This window comes from Schistocerca serialis, chromosome 10 (assembly GCF_023864345.2).
Source record: "Schistocerca serialis cubense isolate TAMUIC-IGC-003099 chromosome 10, iqSchSeri2.2, whole genome shotgun sequence".
NCBI classification, from domain to species: Eukaryota; Metazoa; Arthropoda; class Insecta; order Orthoptera; family Acrididae; genus Schistocerca; species Schistocerca serialis.
The window spans coordinates 58,317,104-58,337,388 of record NC_064647.1 but is presented as its reverse complement, the minus strand read 5'-3'; the positions used below and the strand labels follow the sequence as shown (position 1 = coordinate 58,337,388).

The following is a 20,285-nucleotide window of genomic DNA, read 5'->3' as shown; positions in this document are numbered from 1 at the left end:
GGAACTTGCTCTTCAATATATCCTCTCTTCCCGTTATCCACCAGGCCTCAATCTCCGCTAATTTCAAGTTGCCGCCACTCATACCTCACCTGTCATTCAACAACATCTTTGCCTCTGCACTTCTGCCTCGACTGACATCTCTGCCCAAACTCTTTGTCTTTAAATATGTCTGCTTGTGTCTGTATATGTGTGGATGGATATGTGTGTTTGTGCGAGTGTATACCCGTCCTTTTTTCCCCCTAAGGTAAGTCTTTCCGCTCCCGGGATTGGAATGACTCCTTACCCTCTCCCTTAAAACCCACATCCTTTCGTCTTTCCCTCTCCTTCCCTCTTTCCTGATGAGGCAACAGTTTGTTGCGAAAGCTTGAATTTTGTGTGTGTGTTTGTGTTTGTTTGTGTGTCTATCGACCTGCCAGCACTTTTGTTCGGTAAGTCACCTCATCTTTGTTTTTATATATAATTTTTCCCACGTGGAATGTTTCCTTCCATTATATATATATATATATATATACTTTTTACATGTTTCGGATTAGATATCCAAATATTATTTAAACTCAGAAACTTGCAAGACTTGGCACCATTTTACCTCGTCCCCTACACACACACACACACACACACACACACACACACACACACACACACACACACACACACAACTGCAGTCTCAGGCAACTGAAACCATACTGTGAGCAGCAGCTCCAGTACATGACGGGAGTGGCCACTGGGTGGGGGTAAAGAGGAGGCTGGGGTTTGACGTGGGAGGAATGGTATGGTGGGGGTGGTGGACAGTGAAGTGCTGCATGTTAGAGGGCAGGGGAGAGGTGGGGAGTTGGTGGGAGCAGTGGAAAAGGAGAGAAATAAAATGACTGGATGTGATGGTGGAATGATGGCTCTGTAGTGCTAGAATGGGAATAGGGAAGGGGCTGAATGGGTGAAGACAGCGACTAACGAAGGTTACGGGAACATAGGATGTATTGCAGGGAAAGTTCCCACCTGCACAATTCACAAAAGCTGCTGTTGGCGGGAAGGATCCATATGGCACAGGCTATGAAGCAGTCATTGAAATGAAGGATATCATGTTTGGCAGTGTGTTCAGCAAGAGGGTTGTCCATTTGTTGCTCGGCCACAATTTGTTGGTGGCCATTCATGTGGACAGGCAGCTTGTTGGTTGTCATGCCTACACAGAATGCGGCATAGTCGTTGCAGCTTAGCTTGTAGTCCACATGACTTGTTTCACAGGTAGCCCTGCCTTTGATGGTTTTTTTTTTTTTTTTTTTTTTTTTTTTTTGTGGTTTTAGGGCGCACAACTTCATCGGTCATTAGCGCCCAGACTACGGGAGGAATGCACCGCGAGTCACAAGTTTAAAACAGCAACGAAACGGAAAACACGATAAAAGACAGACTGACAGGCATAGGATTAAAAAAGGAAAACAGCAGAATCAAATGTCCTTTGAGAGGGTTGTCAAATTGATAAAATGAAGAACGCGAGCAGCTGCTCGTGGGTCATCCGCTAAAATGGCTTCTACAGTACATGGCAGGCCAAGTTCAAGACGCAGGGTGTTAAAATCCGGACACACCGTTAAAATGTGGCAGACCGTCAGCAATTGCCCACATGGGCAGAACGGTGCCGGCGCAGCCGTCAGCAGATGGCGATGGCTGAACCGGCAGTGGCCAATTCGTAACCGGGCCAAAACGACCTCCTCCCGCCGAGAAGGGCGTGAGGAGGACGTCCAAGCCACGGGAAGAGGTTTCAGAGCCCGAAGTTTGTTGTCTGTAAGTGCAGCCCAATCGGCATGCCACTGCGATAAAATGCGCAGACAAATTACCCTGCTACAATCTGACGAAGGGACACAACAAGATGCAGTCCGAGGCTGGAGGACCGCAGCCTTGGCCGCGGCATCTGCAGCTTCGTTCCCAGGGATACCGACATGGCCAGGAACCCACATAAAGCTAACCGGAGAACCGACGTCCACCAGCTGCTGAAGAGAGCGTTGGATCCGGTGCACGAAAGGGTGAACCGGGTACGGATCACTGAGGCTCTGGATAGCGCTCAGGGAATCGGAGCAGATGACATATGCAGAATGTCGGTGGCGGCAGATGTAAAGGACAGCCTGGTAGAGGGCAAAGAGCTCAGCTGTGAAGACCGAACAAAGGCCATGGAGCCGGTATTTGAAACTTTGTGCCCCGACAATAAAGGAACACCCAACCCCGTCATTGGTCTTAGAGCCATCTGTATAAATGAAGGTCATATTAATGAACTTCGAACGAAGTTCGATAAAACGGGAGTGGTAGACTGAACCGGGGGTAACCTCCTTCGGGAGCGAGCAGAGGTCAAGGTGGACGCGAACCTGAGCCTGGAGCCAAGGTGGCGTGTGGCTCTCGCCCACTCGAAAGGTTGCAGGGAGTGAAAAATTATGGTGTTGAAGGAGGCGACGAAAGCGAACTCCAGGGGGTAGCAGGGCAGAGACATACAACCTGTATTGACTGTCGAGAGAGTCATCAAAAAAGGAACGATAAGACGGGTGGTCGGGCATTGCCAGTAGCCGACAGGCATACCGACAAAGCAGTATATCGCGCCGGTAGGTGAGTGGCATGAAGACCCTCGATGGGACTAGTATAAAACGCTCCGATCGCAAGTCGTAAACCCCGATGTTGTATGGAGTTGAGGCGGCGTAAGATGGATGGCCGTGCAGAGGAGTATACGAAGCTCCCATAATCCAGCTTGGAGCGGACGATCGACCGATATAGACGAAGCAGGACGGTTCGATCCGCTCCCCACGACATACCACTGAGAACACGGAGGACATTTAGAGAACGGGTACAACGGGCAGCCAAATATGACACATGTGGAGACCAACTAAGTTTCCTGTCAAATGTAAGACCTAAAAATTTTGTTGTCTCCACGAATGGGAGAGCAACGGGACCGAGTCGTAAGGACGGTGGGAGAAACTCTTTGTAGCGCCAGAAGTTAATACAGACCGTCTTCTCGGCAGAAAAACGGAAGCCATTGGCGACACTCCAGGAGTAAAGACGGTCAAGAGAACGCTGAAGACAGCGCTCCAGGAAACATGTACGCTGCGCGCTGCAATAGATGGTAAAATCGTCTACGAAAAGGGAGCCTGATACATCAGCTGGGAGGCAATCCATTATTGGATTGATCGCTATGGCGAAGAGAGCGACGCTCAAAACTGAGCCCTGTGGCACCCCATTCTCCTGGCGAAAGGTGTCGGACAGGACAGAACCCACACGTACCCTGAACTGTCGATCCATTAAAAAGGAATGAATAAAAAGAGGGAGGCGACCGCGAAGGCCCCATGTATGCATGGTGCGGAGAATGCCCGCCCTCCAACAGGTGTCGTAAGCCTTCTCCAAATCAAAGAACACAGCCGCGGTCGGGCGCTTCCGCAAGAAGTTATTCATAATGAAGGTCGACAAGGTAACCAGATGGTCGACAGCAGAGCGGCGCCTACGAAATCCACATTGTACATTGGTAAGTAGGCGTCGAGACTCGAGCAGCCAAACCAATCGAGAGTTAACCATTCGCTCCATCACTTTACAGACACAGCTGGTAAGCGAGATGGGTCGATAACTGGAACGCAAGTGCTTGTCCTTCCCCGGCTTAGGAATCGGGACAACAATAGACTCGCGCCAGCATGCGGGAACATGTCCCTCAATCCAGATGCGATTGTAAGTACGAAGAAGAAAACCTTTACCTGCAGGAGAAAGGTTCTTCAGCATCTGAATATGAATAGAATCAGGCCCTGGAGCGGAGGACCGTGATCGGCCAAGTGCGTTTTCGAGTTCCCGCATGGTGAATGGGGCATTATAACTTTCACGATTTGAGGAGCGGAAGTTAGGTGGCCTAGCCTCCTCTGCCTGTTTGCAGAGGAGGAAGGCAGGGTGGTAATGAACGGAGCTCGAAACCTCGGCGAAAAAGCGGCCGAAGGCATTGGAGACATCCTCAGGGGCCACAAGGACGTCATTCGCGACCGTCAAGCCAGAAACTGGTGAGTGGACCTTAGTGCCAGATAGCCGGCGCAAGTTACCCCAGACAACAGAAGAAGGAGTAAAACTGTTGAAGGTGCTTGTGAAAGCAGCCCAGCTGGCTTTCTTGCTTTCTTTAATAACACGACGACACTGAGCACGTAATCGTTTATAATTGATACAATTCGCCACTGTAGGGTGGCGTTTAAAGGTGCATAAAGCACGTCGACGAGCACGTAAAGCGTCTCTACATGCTGCAGTCCACCAGGGGACCGGTACGCGACGTGGAGAAGAAGTAGGGTGAGGGATGGAATATTCAGCAGCAGCGAGAATGACGTCCGTGAGGTGTGCGACCTGACGATCGCAGCTTGTGAAGGTTTTGTCCTGAAAGGTCGCCCTGGAAGAGAAGAGCCCCCAGTCTGCCTTGGATATGGTCCAACTAGAGGAGCACGGATAGGGGGTATGCTGCAGGAGATGGATAACACACGGGAAGTGGTCGCTCGAATATGTATCAGAAAGCGCTTACCACTCAAACCGGCGTGCAAGTTGGGGAGTACATATAGAGAGGTCTAAATGGGAATAGGTGTGAGATGTGTCCGAAAGAAAAGTAGGGGCGCCAGTATTGAGGCAGACAAGATTGAGCTGGTTGAAAAGGTCTGCTAACAGGGAGCCCCTCGGGCAGGATGCTGGAGAGCCCCAAAGGGGATGGTGAGCATTGAAGTCTCCAGTTAACAAAAATGGTGCAGGTAGCTGAGCAATAAGTTGCATCATGTCTGCCCTGGTAACGGCAGAGGACGATGGAGTGTAAACGGTACAAATGGAAAATGTAAAAGTGGGGAGAGTAATGCGGATGGCTACTGCCTGCAGACCGATGTGCAACGTGATGGGATCGTAGTAAATATCATCCCGGACCAGCAACATAACCCCTCCATGGGCCGGGATACCTACCACAGGGGGTAGGTCAAAACGCACAGAGGTGTAGTGTGCCAAGGCAATTTGATCGCATGGGCGTAGCTTCATTTCCTGGAGGGCTACGACGAGCGGACGGTGCAAGCGGAGCAGCAACTTCAAGTCCTCTCGGTTGGAGCGAATGCTGCGAATATTCCAGTGAATAAGTGCCATCGTAAGAAGAAAAGGAAGACGAAAGAAGGGGTCACCTCGAAGGCCGCTGAGGGCCTGGCTTCGAGCGAGCACTGCCGCCGCTATCAGTAGGCGGACAGTCATCGTCCATGGGGTCTATAGGTTCATCGGCCATCTTGGGAAGAAGGCCGGGAGGGGGAGCTTCCTCCGCCGGTGAACGGCCAGATGTTCGGCTACCAGAGGTGCGGCCAGGCGAAACGGATGACGGCCTGGGGCGGCAACCGCTGGGTGGCGCAGGAGAAGAAATGCGCCGTGGCAGAGAAGGAGAACTGTGCTTCCTATGAGCCTTCTTGGAAGGACGTTTGGTGGAAGTACCGGTCGAAGGCTGGGAGGTCGAGGTATGTAGAAAGTCTGCACGGGACGGTTCCTTCTTGAAGGCCCGTGCATCGGACTTCTGGGTCTTCGTCTTGGCAGAAGCTGGTGAAGGTGCTTGTGTCTGAGGGGTGACGGGAGGAAGAGGAGACGTTGACCGGGCGATCTTAGCACTGGCCGAACGGACGACCGTGGTGCTGAAGGTCAGATCGCATGTCTGGGTTGCCACCTCCCGGGTAGTCCGAGGAGAGGCGAGGACAGTACTGTATTTCCCCGCTGGGAGCAGCGTGGGCTTCCTACTAGCCAATAGCTTGCGAGCAGCCGAGGTGGACACTTTCTCTTTGACCCAAATTTCTTGGATACAGCGTTCTTCCTTATAGACAGGACAGTCGCGGGAGGATGCGGCATGGTCACCCTGACAGTTCACACAACGAGGAGACGGAGGCGGACAGTCACCCTCATGGGCATCCCTGCCACAAGTGACACATTTAGCCGCATTGGAACAAGACTGTCGAGTGTGATTGAAACGCTGACACTGGTAGCAGCGCGTAGGTGTCGGGACATAGGGGCGAACAGAAATAACCTCGTAGCCTGCCTTGATGCGCGATGGCAGCTTAACACTATCGAAGGTCAAGAAAAGTGTCCGGGTCGGTACAAGGTCATTGTTGACCTTTTTCATGACCCTATGGACAGCCGTCACGCCCTGCTCAGCGAGGAATGATTGAATCTCCTCGTCAGTCAATCCGTCGAGGGAGCTAGTATAGACCACACCACGAGACGAATTCAAAGTTCGGTGAGCCTCCACCCGCACAGGGAACGTGTACAGGAGTGTGGCCCGAAGCAGTTTTTGTGCCTGAAAGGCGCTCTCAGTTTCTAGTAATAAGGTACCGTTACGCAACCTGGTACAAGATTTGACAGATCCGGCTATGGCATCTACACCCTTCTGGATAACGAAAGGGTTGACAGAGGAAAAATCCTTTCCGTCCTCAGATCGAGAAACGACGAGGAACTGTGGGGCAGGCGGTAGTACTTTTGTCACTGGTGGCTGGTCACGTTTCCGTTTTTGGGCAGAAGTCGAGACAAATGGAGTGAAATCCATTGCGGAGGAATCCCCCATGATTGCCAGCGTCTCCAATGGCGCGCTCCTTCCTTGTGGGGACCCTCTCAGAGGGCACTCCCGCCTTAGGTGAATGTTTACACCTCAGGTCACACCTCCCGAGAACCAGACGGAGGGACCAATCGGCATGGTCAGAAGGTATCAGCTCAGGCAATCACCCCTCCCCGGGCCTGGCCTTTACCAGGGGGTACGCGCGTGCCTTACATGTCTACCCAGGGTGGGGAATTACGCGTTACCCCGTCACCGGCTAAGCGTGCGAACGCGTGGGTCGGCCTTCAGGCACGCACAGGGAGGAAGGAAGAAGAGGAGGAGAGAGAGGACAGACTGTCTCAAACGCCGAGGCGGAGACCAGAGAAGGCAAGGAGAAGAAGGTAATGAGAAGGCAAGGAGAAGGCAATGAGAAGAAGGCAATGAGAAGGCAAGGAGAACCAAGGAGAAGAAGACAAGGGAAAGAGTAAGGAAGACAGTGAGGTGGAAAAGAGCAAAGAAAGGAACCAATCAAAGGAAGGAAGAAACGAGAAGTGAAAAAGCAAAATGACCGCAAATAGAGGTCGTGGAACCTTCCGTCTCCGGACGCAGGCGCCAACGACCCCCTTGAGGGGGTGGGACTCCTTTTAGTCGCCTCTTACGACAGGCAGGAATACCTCGGGCCTATTCTAATCCCCGGACCCGCAGGGGGGTGCCTTTGATGGGATAGGTAAGCAGACTGGAATAGTTGGTGGCAGGAAGTATGGGACAGGTCTTTCACCTAGGTTTATTACAAGGGTACGAGTCATGAGGTAAGGGATTGGGAGCAGGGGTTGTGTAAGGATGGAAGAGTATATTGTGTAATTTCGGTGGATGGCAGAATACCACTGTGGTAGGAGTGGGAAGGATAGTGGACAGGACATTTCTCATTTTAGGGCACGACAAGAGGTAGTCGAAACCCTGGCAGAGAAGGTAATTCAGTTGCTCCAGTCCTGGGTAGTACTGAGTTACGACGGGAATGCTACTCTGTGGCCGGATGATGGAGATGTTGGGAAGTGGTGAGAAACTAGAAAGAGAAGACACTGGAGATTTGTTTTTGTACAAGGATGGGAGGACAATTACGGTCAGTGAGACCCTGGGTATATTTTGAGAGGGACCGCTTGTCACTGCAGATGCAATGACCACTGGTGGCTAGGCTGTACGGAAGGGACTTCTTTGTATGGAATGGTGGCAGCTGTTGAAGTGGCAGTATTGTTGGTGGTTAGTAGGTTTGATATGGCTGGAGGTACTGATGCAGCTATCTTTGAGATGGAAGTCAACATCTAGAAAGTGGCTTGTTGGGTTAATAGGACTGGGTGAAGCAAATTGGGGAGAAGTTGCTGAGGTTATGGAGGAATGTGGAGCCCTCACCTTCGATCCAGAGAGTAAAGATGCCATCAATGAATCAGAACCAGGTGAGGGGTTTTCGATTCTGGGTTTTTAGGAAGGATTCCTCTAGATGGCCCATGAGTAGGTTGGTATAGGATGGTGCCATGCGGGTGTCCGTAGCAGTACCCCAGATTTGTTTGTAGGTAATACATTCAGAAAAGAAGTGATCGTGGGCAAGGACACAGTTGGTCATGGGGACTAGGAAGGAAGTGGCTGGTTTGGAATCCGTTGGGTGTTGGGAAAGGTAGTGCCATGGGCATTCAGCATTTCGCTGTCCTCCACTCCTACGTACTATTCCTCCTCCTCCTCCACCCCCCCCCCCCTCCTCCTCCTTACTCCCACCTAGTCACCACTCCCATCATGCACTGGTGCTGCTGCTTACAGTGTGGTTTCAGTTGTCTGAGACTGCAAACGTGTGTGTGTGTGTGTGTGTGTGTGTGTGTGTGTGTGTGTGTGTGTTGTTGGCAAAGGCAACGTGTGTGTGTGTGTGTGTGTGTGTGTGTGTGTGTGTGTGTGTGTGTTGTTGGCAAAGGCCTTAATGGCAGAAAGCTTTGATTGTGAGCGTCTTTTTGTCTTGCCTATCTGCGACTCAGCGTCTCTGCTATATGATATCGTCAAAGAAGCGAAAGTCGCAGCTGCTAGAGACTACGGCATATAACAACAGCCAGTAAGCCACGTTCAGAAAGTCCTCGAAAAACAGCAAGGGGAGGACAAAACAATTTATAAGCAGTTTGTTGCTGACCCAAGAAAATCAATCGACAAGTTAGGGATGACCTGAAGCAGCATCAAGGATTGAAACTACATGTCTACTGTAAAAAGCCATATGGTAGCGAGTGATTATATGGTAAATAAGCAAAATGTATAGGCAGGATACAGATTTCAAAATAGTATCAATCTGGAAATGCTAGACTGGTGCAATGTTTATGGAGCAACAATAGCAAATGTAATATATTTTCTTCTAATGGTGTGTCGTACATGGCGACCAAAATGGCAATACAAAGTACCACACACTGACCATTATGCACAGTGGTAGCAGTGTCATGGTGTGCTGATGTTTTTCTAGGTGTGGGATTGGTCCGGAAGTCCAAGTAGTGACATTACAGAAAAGAATAGGTTTCACATGGGGAAACAAATATGCCACATAATTATATACTTCAGCAGGACAATGCTTCAAAACATACCTACAACCATTTAAAAAAAACCTTTCAGATAGCAAAATCTGAACTTTTGGCATGGCCAAGACAGAGCCTGGATCTAAATAATATTTAACATCTCTGGGATACATTGGATTGATGTGTTCGTCATAGAAGCTACTCAAACAAGGGTCAATTTGCTGCTGAATTATTGGATGAATGGTCAAGCTCTACTTGACGTATTACTAAAACTTGTAGATTCAAAGCCAAATAGATGTGCAGCTATGATCGAAGCCCATGGGTACACAACGAAATACTGAATTGTTCTTCAGATTACTCAATAGTTTGGTTTTACTCTTACATACAAATTACTTTTGAGCTACAGAAATTGTTATTTCTGTTTTAAGATAACTTTGCTTAAACTAAATATAGTTTTGTACTAAGGGATTAGAATAAAGTACTTTTCAACTATCTACGGGCAGTTATTTCTATTACACACTCTCATTTATGCAATTGTAGTTAATGCTTTCTACATAATACTTCTGAGCACTGCTGTACATTTGGAGCTTCAAGAATGATATCATATTCGATGATACACTCTCAGCTGTGTTAAAAACTTTGTTTAAACAGTTTAATTCTGAAAACTAATGGAATGAAATACAAATTAACAATTAATCAGTAGCAAAACTTTATCAAAGAAATAATCAAGGAATCATTAAAAAACAACAAAATACAGGAGCAGGAGTTACGAGTATGTTATTTATCTGGTTAAGAATTTGTCTCGCGAAACTACTCTGGAAATGCTGATACACATCACAAAGTGAAAACATTGCAAAATAAAAGTTTGTATTAAAATATGCTGCAATACATTAAAGAAAACAGTTAAAGAGAAAAATGAAACCTTACACATACATGTAGCATAATCACAGCATTTTATAGCAGGACTAATGCACTTCAAGTACAGCTCAAAACATGGCTCTCAGCAAATGTATCTTCCCTTAGACAGTATACATCTGCAGACAGTGGGTGCTATGCAGTAGATACCTTAAGTCTCATTTATGAGAAACAACCACCCAGTGAAGTGGTAGGAAAAGTACAGGGAGATGAAGTGTTTCCTTACTTATTACTGTTAACATAATAGCCATATTTAGTTATTTACACACTGTTTTATCTTTTAACTGTGACCAAACTATCAGTTCTACACAATGTAGCATGCATACTTCTGAAGAGGAAATTAGAGGAACTACGCGACACTTTGTCCTTGTCTTGTATTCCTGTTACTGGTCTCTCAGCTGTTTTTGATCACAAATGAAGTGGTCTAAGCACATGTTTGCAAGCAGCATTAGCAACTCCTTAATAGACATGCATACAAGCTAACGGAGGGTACATTTGCAGGGACGAATGTTGTGAGCTGTTGCTACTATAAAACACTAAGCTTCTGTCACAAGTATCACGTTAGCACACAGTTGAGGTGTCAAGTCACCAATACATGCACTAGACTGAGTAGGTCAGTACACCTTAAGCTTTGGACACATCTTCCTCCTGAGGAAACAGAGTTCACATACATCCCACACAGCCACAATGTCTTGACCGACTGGACTGTACAGACACTGCAGCCCGACTGAGGTGACAGATCATATCCGACGGAATGGGTGACCAGAGAAAGGGAGCGAGGAAGAGGAAGCTAGGTTAGAAGGAAAAGAGGCTGACGATAATTGCTCCTGTGAACTGTGTCACGAGACACTGCTGTCTCCCAAAAGGTTTTCTGTCACCCACCCAGTCTAGAAAACAATGTGTGGTATCAACATTTGATACCACACTTGTTAGGGGTTGCAGATATCGACCGCAGTCCATAATAGATATTGCTGGAACCGCAAGTCGCGACTAGTGCTGCTCCGTGGCTTGTGACAACTATCTAGCGAGCTCTCATCCACTCTTGCTCGGGACGTCAACTAGGAATGTAGCATAGCCTTCAGCTGATAGGAAGCAACCTCTAACAAGGTGCTTAGTCAAGTATGGCGTAAGTAATGCCTCTCTAGATATCTGTTTGTAATTATATGTATGCAGCATATGAACAAGGCTGTAACACAAGTATAATATATATTCCAGAATGAGATTTTCACTCTGCAGCGGAGTGTGCGCTGATATGAAACTTCCTGGCAGATTAAAACTGTGTGCCCGACCGAGACTCGAACTCGGGACCTTTGCCTTTCGCGGGCAAGTGCTCTACCAACTGAGCTACCGAAGCACGACTCACGCCCGGTACTCACAGCTTTACTTCTGCCAGTACCTCGTCTCCTACCTTCCAAACTTTACAGAAGCTCTCCTGCGAACCTTGCAGAACTAGCACTCCTGAAAGAAAGGATATTGCGGAGACATGGCTTAGCCACAGCCTGGGGGATGTTTCCAGAATGAGATTTTCACTCTGCAGCGGAGTGTGCGCTGATATGAAACTTCCTGGCAGATTAAAACTGTGTGCCCGACCGAGACTCGAACTCGGGACCTTTGCCTTTCGCGGGCAAGTGCTCTACCAACTGAGCTACCGAAGCACGACTCACGCCCGGTACTCACAGCTTTACTTCTGCCAGTACCTCGTCTCCTACCTTCCAAACTTTACAGAAGCTCTCCTGCGAACCTTGCAGAACTAGCACTCCTGAAAGAAAGGATATTGCGGAGACATGGCTTAGCCACAGCCTGGGGGATGTTTCCAGAATGAGATTTTCACTCTGCAGCGGAGTGTGCGCTGATATGAAACTTCCTGGCAGATTAAAACTGTGTGCCCGACCGAGACTCGAACTCGGGACCTTTGCCTTTCGCGGGCAAGTGCTCTACCAACTGAGCTACCGAAGCACGACTCACGCCCGGTACTCACAGCTTTACTTCTGCCAGTACCTCGTCTCCTACCTTCCAAACTTTACAGAAGCTCTCCTGCGTGAGTCGTGCTTCGGTAGCTCAGTTGGTAGAGCACTTGCCCGCGAAAGGCAAAGGTCCCGAGTTCGAGTCTCGGTCGGGCACACAGTTTTAATCTGCCAGGAAGTTTCATATCAGCGCACACTCCGCTGCAGAGTGAAAATCTCATTCTGGAAACATCCCCCAGGCTGTGGCTAAGCCATGTCTCCGCAATATCCTTTCTTTCAGGAGTGCTAGTTCTGCAAGGTTCGCAGGAGAGCTTCTGTAAAGTTTGGAAGGTAGGAGACGAGGTACTGGCAGAAGTAAAGCTGTGAGTACCGGGCGTGAGTCGTGCTTCGGTAGCTCAGTTGGTAGAGCACTTGCCCGCGAAAGGCAAAGGTCCCGAGTTCGAGTCTCGGTCGGGCACACAGTTTTAATCTGCCAGGAAGTTTCATATCAGCGCACACTCCGCTGCAGAGTGAAAATCTCATTCTGGAAACATCCCCCAGGCTGTGGCTAAGCCATGTCTCCGCAATATCCTTTCTTTCAGGAGTGCTAGTTCTGCAAGGTTCGCAGGAGAGCTTCTGTAAAGTTTGGAAGGTAGGAGACGAGGTACTGGCAGAAGTAAAGCTGTGAGTACCGGGCGTGAGTCGTGCTTCGGTAGCTCAGTTGGTAGAGCACTTGCCCGCGAAAGGCAAAGGTCCCGAGTTCGAGTCTCGGTCGGGCACACAGTTTTAATCTGCCAGGAAGTTTCATATCAGCGCACACTCCGCTGCAGAGTGAAAATCTCATTCTGGAAACATCCCCCAGGCTGTGGCTAAGCCATGTCTCCGCAATATCCTTTCTTTCAGGAGTGCTAGTTCTGCAAGGTTCGCAGGAGAGCTTCTGTAAAGTTTGGAAGGTAGGAGACGAGGTACTGGCAGAAGTAAAGCTGTGAGTACCGGGCGTGAGTCGTGCTTCGGTAGCTCAGTTGGTAGAGCACTTGCCCGCGAAAGGCAAAGATCCCGAGTTCGAGTCTCGGTCGGGCACACAGTTTTAATCTGCCAGGAAGTTTCATATCAGCGCACACTCCGCTGCAGAGTGAAAATCTCATTCTGGAAACATCCCCCAGGCTGTGGCTAAGCCATGTCTCCGCAATATCCTTTCTTTCAGGAGTGCTAGTTCTGCAAGGTTCGCAGGAGAGCTTCTGTAAAGTTTGGAAGGTAGGAGACGAGGTACTGGCAGAAGTAAAGCTGTGAGTACCGGGCGTGAGTCGTGCTTCGGTAGCTCAGTTGGTAGAGCACTTGCCCGCGAAAGGCAAAGGTCCCGAGTTCGAGTCTCGGTCGGGCACACAGTTTTAATCTGCCAGGAAGTTTCATAATATATATTATTTTTACCTATGACTACTAATTATTTCAGTTATTGCAGGTACAGACTATGCAGCCAGCTCCTTACCGACTTCACTGCCAAACCTGCAATATGTGTTTCTATTTAGAATTGGCCACCTGTCATCATAATGACTGACTACAAGAATCATAACACAATGTCCACCTTACGTCACAGCTGTTCCGAACCCTTCGAGCAACCAGCCATACCTACGTGAGACCTGGGTGTGAGACCTGTCCCACCCACTAGTGAAGCACAACATAATCCAGATCCACAACAGGCGCATCTCACCCCATCGGAGGCAGGTCATCTGTGAAAGCAGTCACATAACACAGCGTGGTTTTTTTTTTTTGGGGGGGGGGGGGGGGGGTGGAGCTGATAAGTAACTAGCTGGCCACAAGAGTGAATGGCCATCGGCAATCTGAGGACAAAGTCAACCCCTTGGTGGAGGAACGATTTGCAGACTATAACAAATGCTATCACTAGCTGGTCACAGCCCGAGCCATCTGGATCCAGTCCCATCAACAGTAACTTCTCTGAACAGACAGTAATTGCCCTCACTACACATCTTTCAACACACAACCCTCCTGGCCTCTGTCACTGCTAGCCCATCCCAAACCCCACGTCCAATCCTGCCCCCATGGCCCCTCACTCAGCTTATTCTAGACTCCACATGCTGACCGTAAGACAGCGGTTCTATTCCCCCTCCCAGTCCCATCGTCCACATCATTGTGTGCCACATCCAACTTCCCCCTGCCTGCACCACTGTGAGCCCGACAGTGGCCCATTCCTGTCCTGTGCGCCTGCTGCCACTCCCTTCCAGCTATCGGTAATACTCTGCCCCCTCATCAATTTCACTCGATATGACCCCTCACCACCAGTACAATGCAGTCAGAGGGCACAATATTGCTGTGCATGTGTAACCGAGTAAATGCACATGTGTTCTGTTAGTTCTTCTGTTAGTTCAAGAGAAACATTACTTTCAAAGCTCAGCAAAATTCTCAGTCTTGTTTCAGTGCTTATTGATAAATCAAGGCCTCAACTATATAGTCAGCTGTCACTTTTACTCTGTCCACATTTACATTTTGTGAATTATTTCCATTACCATATTTATAATGTGTATTGTTCACATTATTCATGAGGTACATTATAGTACAAATGTACAGAAAACGTAATACAATTTTTCAGTTCATGACGTATACAAATACAACCACATCAGTTATGTGGGGATAATCGATAGAAGATAAATACAATTTAAGCCTCACACCAATATTTGCTTGATTTTGTCAATTTCTTGTGAAGTTTTATTGTAAAGCTTTGCAATCAATTTATTGTTTTACTGCATTTCATCCTCTTGTTATTTCCCACTACAATGGGCTAAATCCAAAATCAGTTGAACAATGAAGTTTTTAAATGATGTCCAGGGGTGCTCATACAAATAAGATGTTTCTGAAAATTACACAAGCTTTGGAACACCACCAGTCCAAAATGTTTTATTTACAGTTTCTTCTATTTCATTTAGAGGTTTACACATTTTACAGTTTCATATTCTGGCTTTAACTATAAATCTTAGTGATTGAAATGAAATAGATTCTATTCAAAAACAAAAAGTATGCTCTCTCACACAGACAAAGTTACTTACCGACAATTGCAGTGAGATCAGTTTCAGCGAGCTTGTTCAGAGGTACGAAATTAAAGGTAATGTGAGGGATATCAGTAACATCTTCATGGCATGGTACAACAGTTGTCTCACCCGTAAATGTCATTTCGTAATCATTATTCACACTGGTAAACTTCTTGTTTGCTGGTTTCAACTGACACCTACTAATAAAATACACTCTATCCACCTGAAACAAGTTACAATATATTAATAAATGTGAAAGCAATGGTGTGCATGTTTCACAATTGCACTTCAGAAGCAACATTTCATTTCATACAAAGAGCGAGACACTACTCCTAAATAAGAAGCTGAAAATGAAACTGTTTTCTGGAAGAACCATGGCAACACTTTGCTTTGTAATAAACTCGTTGTCTATTTTGTCCATGATTATCCAATGGTATGCTACAAGCAAAAATAAGAATTTTGAAAAGTGTCAACATATACAGTACATAAAACATCTTCACATATTACTGCTTATTATTTAAGTAAATAATGTGAGATTTTATCAGCAATGAGACTCCTCAATGACTGGAAATGATTTCATCTACTTGTTGCTTTCATTTCTTCACACAAAATTTATTTATTGAAATAACTGAGATTTCTGTCCTACTTTCAATGTCACATCTGTAAGATGGGAATCATCAAAGTCTGCCATCATTTCATTGGTAATAAGTTCACCTTGCAGGCTGTTATTATCCTAATCTCTTTCCTAACCTGTGAGATTACGTCATGTAGAACAAATATGCTACACACAGAGACAAAGCATACAATGAAAACAAATTAACACTAATGGTATTGGCTTCGAGTCATAACCAATTTCATTTCCTGATCATTTCTATGGCTGTTGTCCTGTTGTTAACTATTAGCTATCAATAATTGTTATTCTATAAGGTATAACCCTTGCAGGATGCTAGCAGATGTCTGGTGGTTGTGTTTATATTGAATTCTGTGACTGATGGGCTATGAAAATGAAAGCTGCCATTTGTATGTTAACAATACTGTCCATACTGCCACACGCCAGAACCCATCACACAGAAACCTGTAACTTCGGCATGCCCAATCCCAAAATGAGCCTGAAAAGGCTCAAAAACAAGTTTAGGGAAATAAACAAATATTTTGTAAGTGACTAGTCATGGTTTGCTGCGTTTATGTTCAACAAAAGATTCAGTTCACTCACCTCTATGAGGTCAAAAAATTTGTCACACTGTTCCTTAAACGCTGTTGCACGTATCTCCCCAGATTCATCCACCAATTCCATTGAAAATAGTTTCCCCTCTCCTCTTGCATTTGACCAAGTTTTTATTGGTGTCTTATTTACAACACGAGCTTTGATTACCCACCTGGAAGCAGACAGAACTGAATGGAAATCTGATTACATATTAGTTCTATAAAATATTTTAATGGATGCAATACATTTCAGTAATAATATTTTCCGTTTTTATAAAGCCCACAGATTGTTGTCAAGATATGTGCACTTCAAAATTGGTTTGGCACCACCTAGTCAGGAATGTCTTTCATACACACTACTCAGCATAGTACATATAATCTGTAGCTGAATATGAAATAGTTACGGGGGAATGCTAATTTTAATACTACAGGGTGATTCAAAAAGAATACCACAACTTTAGGAAATTAAAACTCTGCAACGACAAAAGGCAGAGCTAAGCACTATCTGTCGGCGAATTAAGGGAGCTATAAAGTTTCATTTAGTTGTACATTTGTTCGCTTGAGGCGCTGTTGACTAGGCGTCAGCGTCAGTTGATGCTAAGATGGCGACCGCTCAACAGAAAGCTTTTTGTGTTATTGAGTACGGCAGAAGTGAATCGACGACAGTTGTTCAGTGTGCATTTCGAACGAAGTATGGTGTTAAACCTCCTGATAGGTGGTGAATTAAACGTTGGTATAAACAGTTTACAGAGAATGGGTGTTTGTGCCATTTCACCCAATAAAGTTTTTGATCCCTTTTTCTTCGAAGGTGCTACTGTAACTGGACTACAGTATCTGGAGATGTTAGAGAATTGGCCGTTCCCTCAGCTCGAACAAGAAGCACAACAATTCATATTTCAGCAGGATGGAGCGCCACCACATTGGCACTTATCTGTCCGTAACTACCTGAACGTCAACTACCCGAGGCGATGGATCGGCCGCCAGGCAGCCCGTGACAGAGCACTTCATCACTGGCCTCCAAGAAGCCCTGATCTTACCCCCTGCGATTTTTTCTTATGGGGGTATGTTAAGGATATGGTGTTTCGGCCACCTCTCCCAGCCACAATTGATGATTTGAAACGAGAAATAACAGCAGCTATCCAAACTGTTACGCCTGATATGCTACAGAGAGTGTGGAACGAGTTGGAGTATCGGGTTGATATTGCTCGTGTGTCTGGAGGGGGCCATATTGAACATCTCTGAACTTGTTTTTGAGTGAAAAAAAAAAAAAACCCTTTTTAAATACTCTTTGTAATGATGTATAACAGAAGGTTATATTATGTTTCTTTCATTAAATACACATTTTTAAAGTTGTGGTATTCTTTTCGAATCACCCTGTATAACAGAGGACAAATGTAAGGATGCAGAAGCATGTATCACCAAGGAAAAGATATATACTGCCTACAGGGAAACTGAAGGGGCATTTGGAGAAAAGAGATTCAGCTACACGAGTATCAAGAGCTCAGATGGAAAGTCAGCAAAGAAGAGAAAGCTGGAAGATGGAAGGAGTACATAGAGGGTCTATACACAGGAGATGAACTTGCAGGCAATACTACAGAAATGGAAGAGGATGTAGGTGAAGATTTGACAGGAGATATGATACTGCGACAAGAAGTTGACAGAGCACTGTAGGACATAAGTCAAAACAAGGCCCTGAGAGTACATGACATTCTCTCAGGACTCCTAATAGCCTTGGGAGAGCGGGCCATGTCAAAACTCTTCCGTCTGGTGTGCAAGATGTACGAGACAGGCGAAATACCCTCAGACTTAAAAAACAGTGTAGTAATTTCAATAAAAGCAGTTCCTGGCACGTGAATAATTACTGAGCTATCGGTTTAATATTTCTTGGTTGCAAAATACTAACACAAATTCTTTACACAAGAATGGAAAACCTGGTAGAAGCCAACCTTGGTGAAGATCAGGCTGGATTCTGGAGAAATGTGGGCACATGCAAGGCAATACCGACCATACAACTTATCTTAAAAGACAGGTTAACGAAAGGTAGCATTTGCAGACTTCGAGAAAGCTTTCAATAATGTTGGCTTGAATACTCTCTTTGAAATTCTGAAGGTAGTGGGGCTAAAATACTGGGAGCGAAAGTCTATTTACAAGTTGTACAGAAACCAGATGGCAGATGTAAGAGTTGAGAGGCATGAAAGGGAAGCATTGATTCAGAAGAGAGTAAGACAAGGTTATAGCCTATCCCCCATGTTATTCAATCTTTACATTGAGCAAGCACTAAAAGAAACCAAGAAATATTTGCAGAAGCAATTGAAGTTCAGGGAGAAGAAATAAAAACTTTTAGAGGTTTGTCGATGACATTGTAACTGTCAGAGACAGCAAAGGACTTGGGAGAGCAGTTGAACAGAATGGACAGCATCTTGATAGGTAGGTATAAGATGATCATAATCAAAAGCGGAAGATGGATAATGGAATGCAGCTGAATTAAATCAAGTGATGCTGAGGAAATCAGATTAGCAAACAAGACACAATGTAGTAAGGCTGGTTTTGCTACTTTGGCAGTAAAATGACTGATGATGGCAGAAGTAGAGAGGATATAAAATGTAGACTGGCAATAGCAAGGAAAGCATTTCCGAAACAAAAAAAGAAATTTGTTAACATTGATTTAAGTGTTAGGAAGTCTTTTCTGAAAGTATTTGTATGGAGTGCAGCCATGTATTGAAGTGAAACATGGAAGATAAACAGCTTCGACAAGAGGAGAATAGCAGCTTTTGAAATGTATTGCTAGAGAAGAATGCTTACGATTAGATGGGTAGATCACGTAACTAATGAGAGGTACTGAAGAGAATTGGTGAGACAAGAAATTTGTGGCACAATTTCACCAAAAGAAGGAATCAGTTGATAGGTCACATTCTGAGGCAACAAGGGATAACCAAATATAGTCCTGGAGGGAAGTGGTGTGGTGGTTGTGGTGGTGGTGGTGGTGGTGGTGGTGGTGGTGTAGGGGGGAGGGGGAGGAGGAGGAGGAGGAGGAGGAGGAGGAGGAGTAAAAATCGCAGAGGGAGACAGAGAGATGAATACAGTAGGCAGAGAAGGATTTAGGTCGCATTAGTTATTTGGAGATGAAGAGTCTTGCATAGGATAGAGTAGCATGGAGAGCTGCATCAAACCAGTCTTCGGAATGAAGACACAACAATAATAAATTCCCCATTACTATTTCACTCATTTTATGATGTATATGTAAATAATGTTTGTTAATTTAAATAGTTTCATCAACCGTTAAGGTACATGACTGTTACACCCAAGGAAAGAAGTTTTGCATTGTTTGATGTGGACATCTTCAAACTTGTTTCAGAGTACAGTTTTACAAAGGAAAATTGATTGCTGGTGCACTAGCTACTATTTTCTTACACAATACCAATATGTAGATGACACACTAGTTTGATCTGGAGACACAGAAAAAAATTACATAAATTTCACTTGCAATGAAATAGCTTGCAACAAATACCACACAATCTATCAAGAGCAACATAATGAAATAAAATTTACAATCTCAAACCACAAAAATTTAGTAACACACTGATTAAACAGCTTCTAGCGAAACAACTACTCACTGCAAATTCATAATAGCTGTTGCAATCCAAATCACAGACCTGCATTGGGGGACTAGCAAAATATCCAATAACTAAAGGAAACAATTTATGAACTAGAAACACTAATAAAATACCAGAAAATGATTAGAATCCCACCTTAGCTGACTAAATTTGTGCTTAAAAGCTACAAGCCAATGAAAATAAAGACAGCATTAACTTACCCACAAGGGCTCAGTTCACTGTCAAACCACACTGGGAAAAATTTTCAGACAAAATCTAGCATGCCCCTAACAAAAAACAACCTAAAACACAATGGATGTGAGAAAATGTTCACATTGATTGATTTATTTATTTATTTTAATTGGAGAGCTAAAACAGCTTTAGTCTGACGCACCACTGCCCGCACCAAAACTAGATTTATTGGGCGGTATCCCTCCCTGTATATCTAGTAAAGCCAACCAGTGCCCTTAAATAGTGCAAGTTGTCCCTCTACCAGTTTTTTGTTAGAGACAATTTCTTCAGGTCTAGTT

At 45.7% G+C, this 20,285-nt stretch overlaps 1 protein-coding gene across 1 annotated transcript in view; it reads right to left on the bottom strand.

Moving 5' to 3' along the window:
• The window catches only part of LOC126425104 (replication protein A 70 kDa DNA-binding subunit-like), a 90,498-nt gene that overhangs the window by 35,926 nt on the left and 34,287 nt on the right, over window positions 1–20,285 (bottom strand). The window contains exons 6-7 of the mRNA XM_050088028.1: window positions 16,173–16,335; window positions 14,978–15,182 (exon numbers count right to left, since the gene is read on the bottom strand). Coding sequence (XP_049943985.1) covers window positions 14,978–15,182; window positions 16,173–16,335 — 368 coding nt within the window. The remainder of the gene's footprint in view (window positions 1–14,977; window positions 15,183–16,172; window positions 16,336–20,285) is intronic.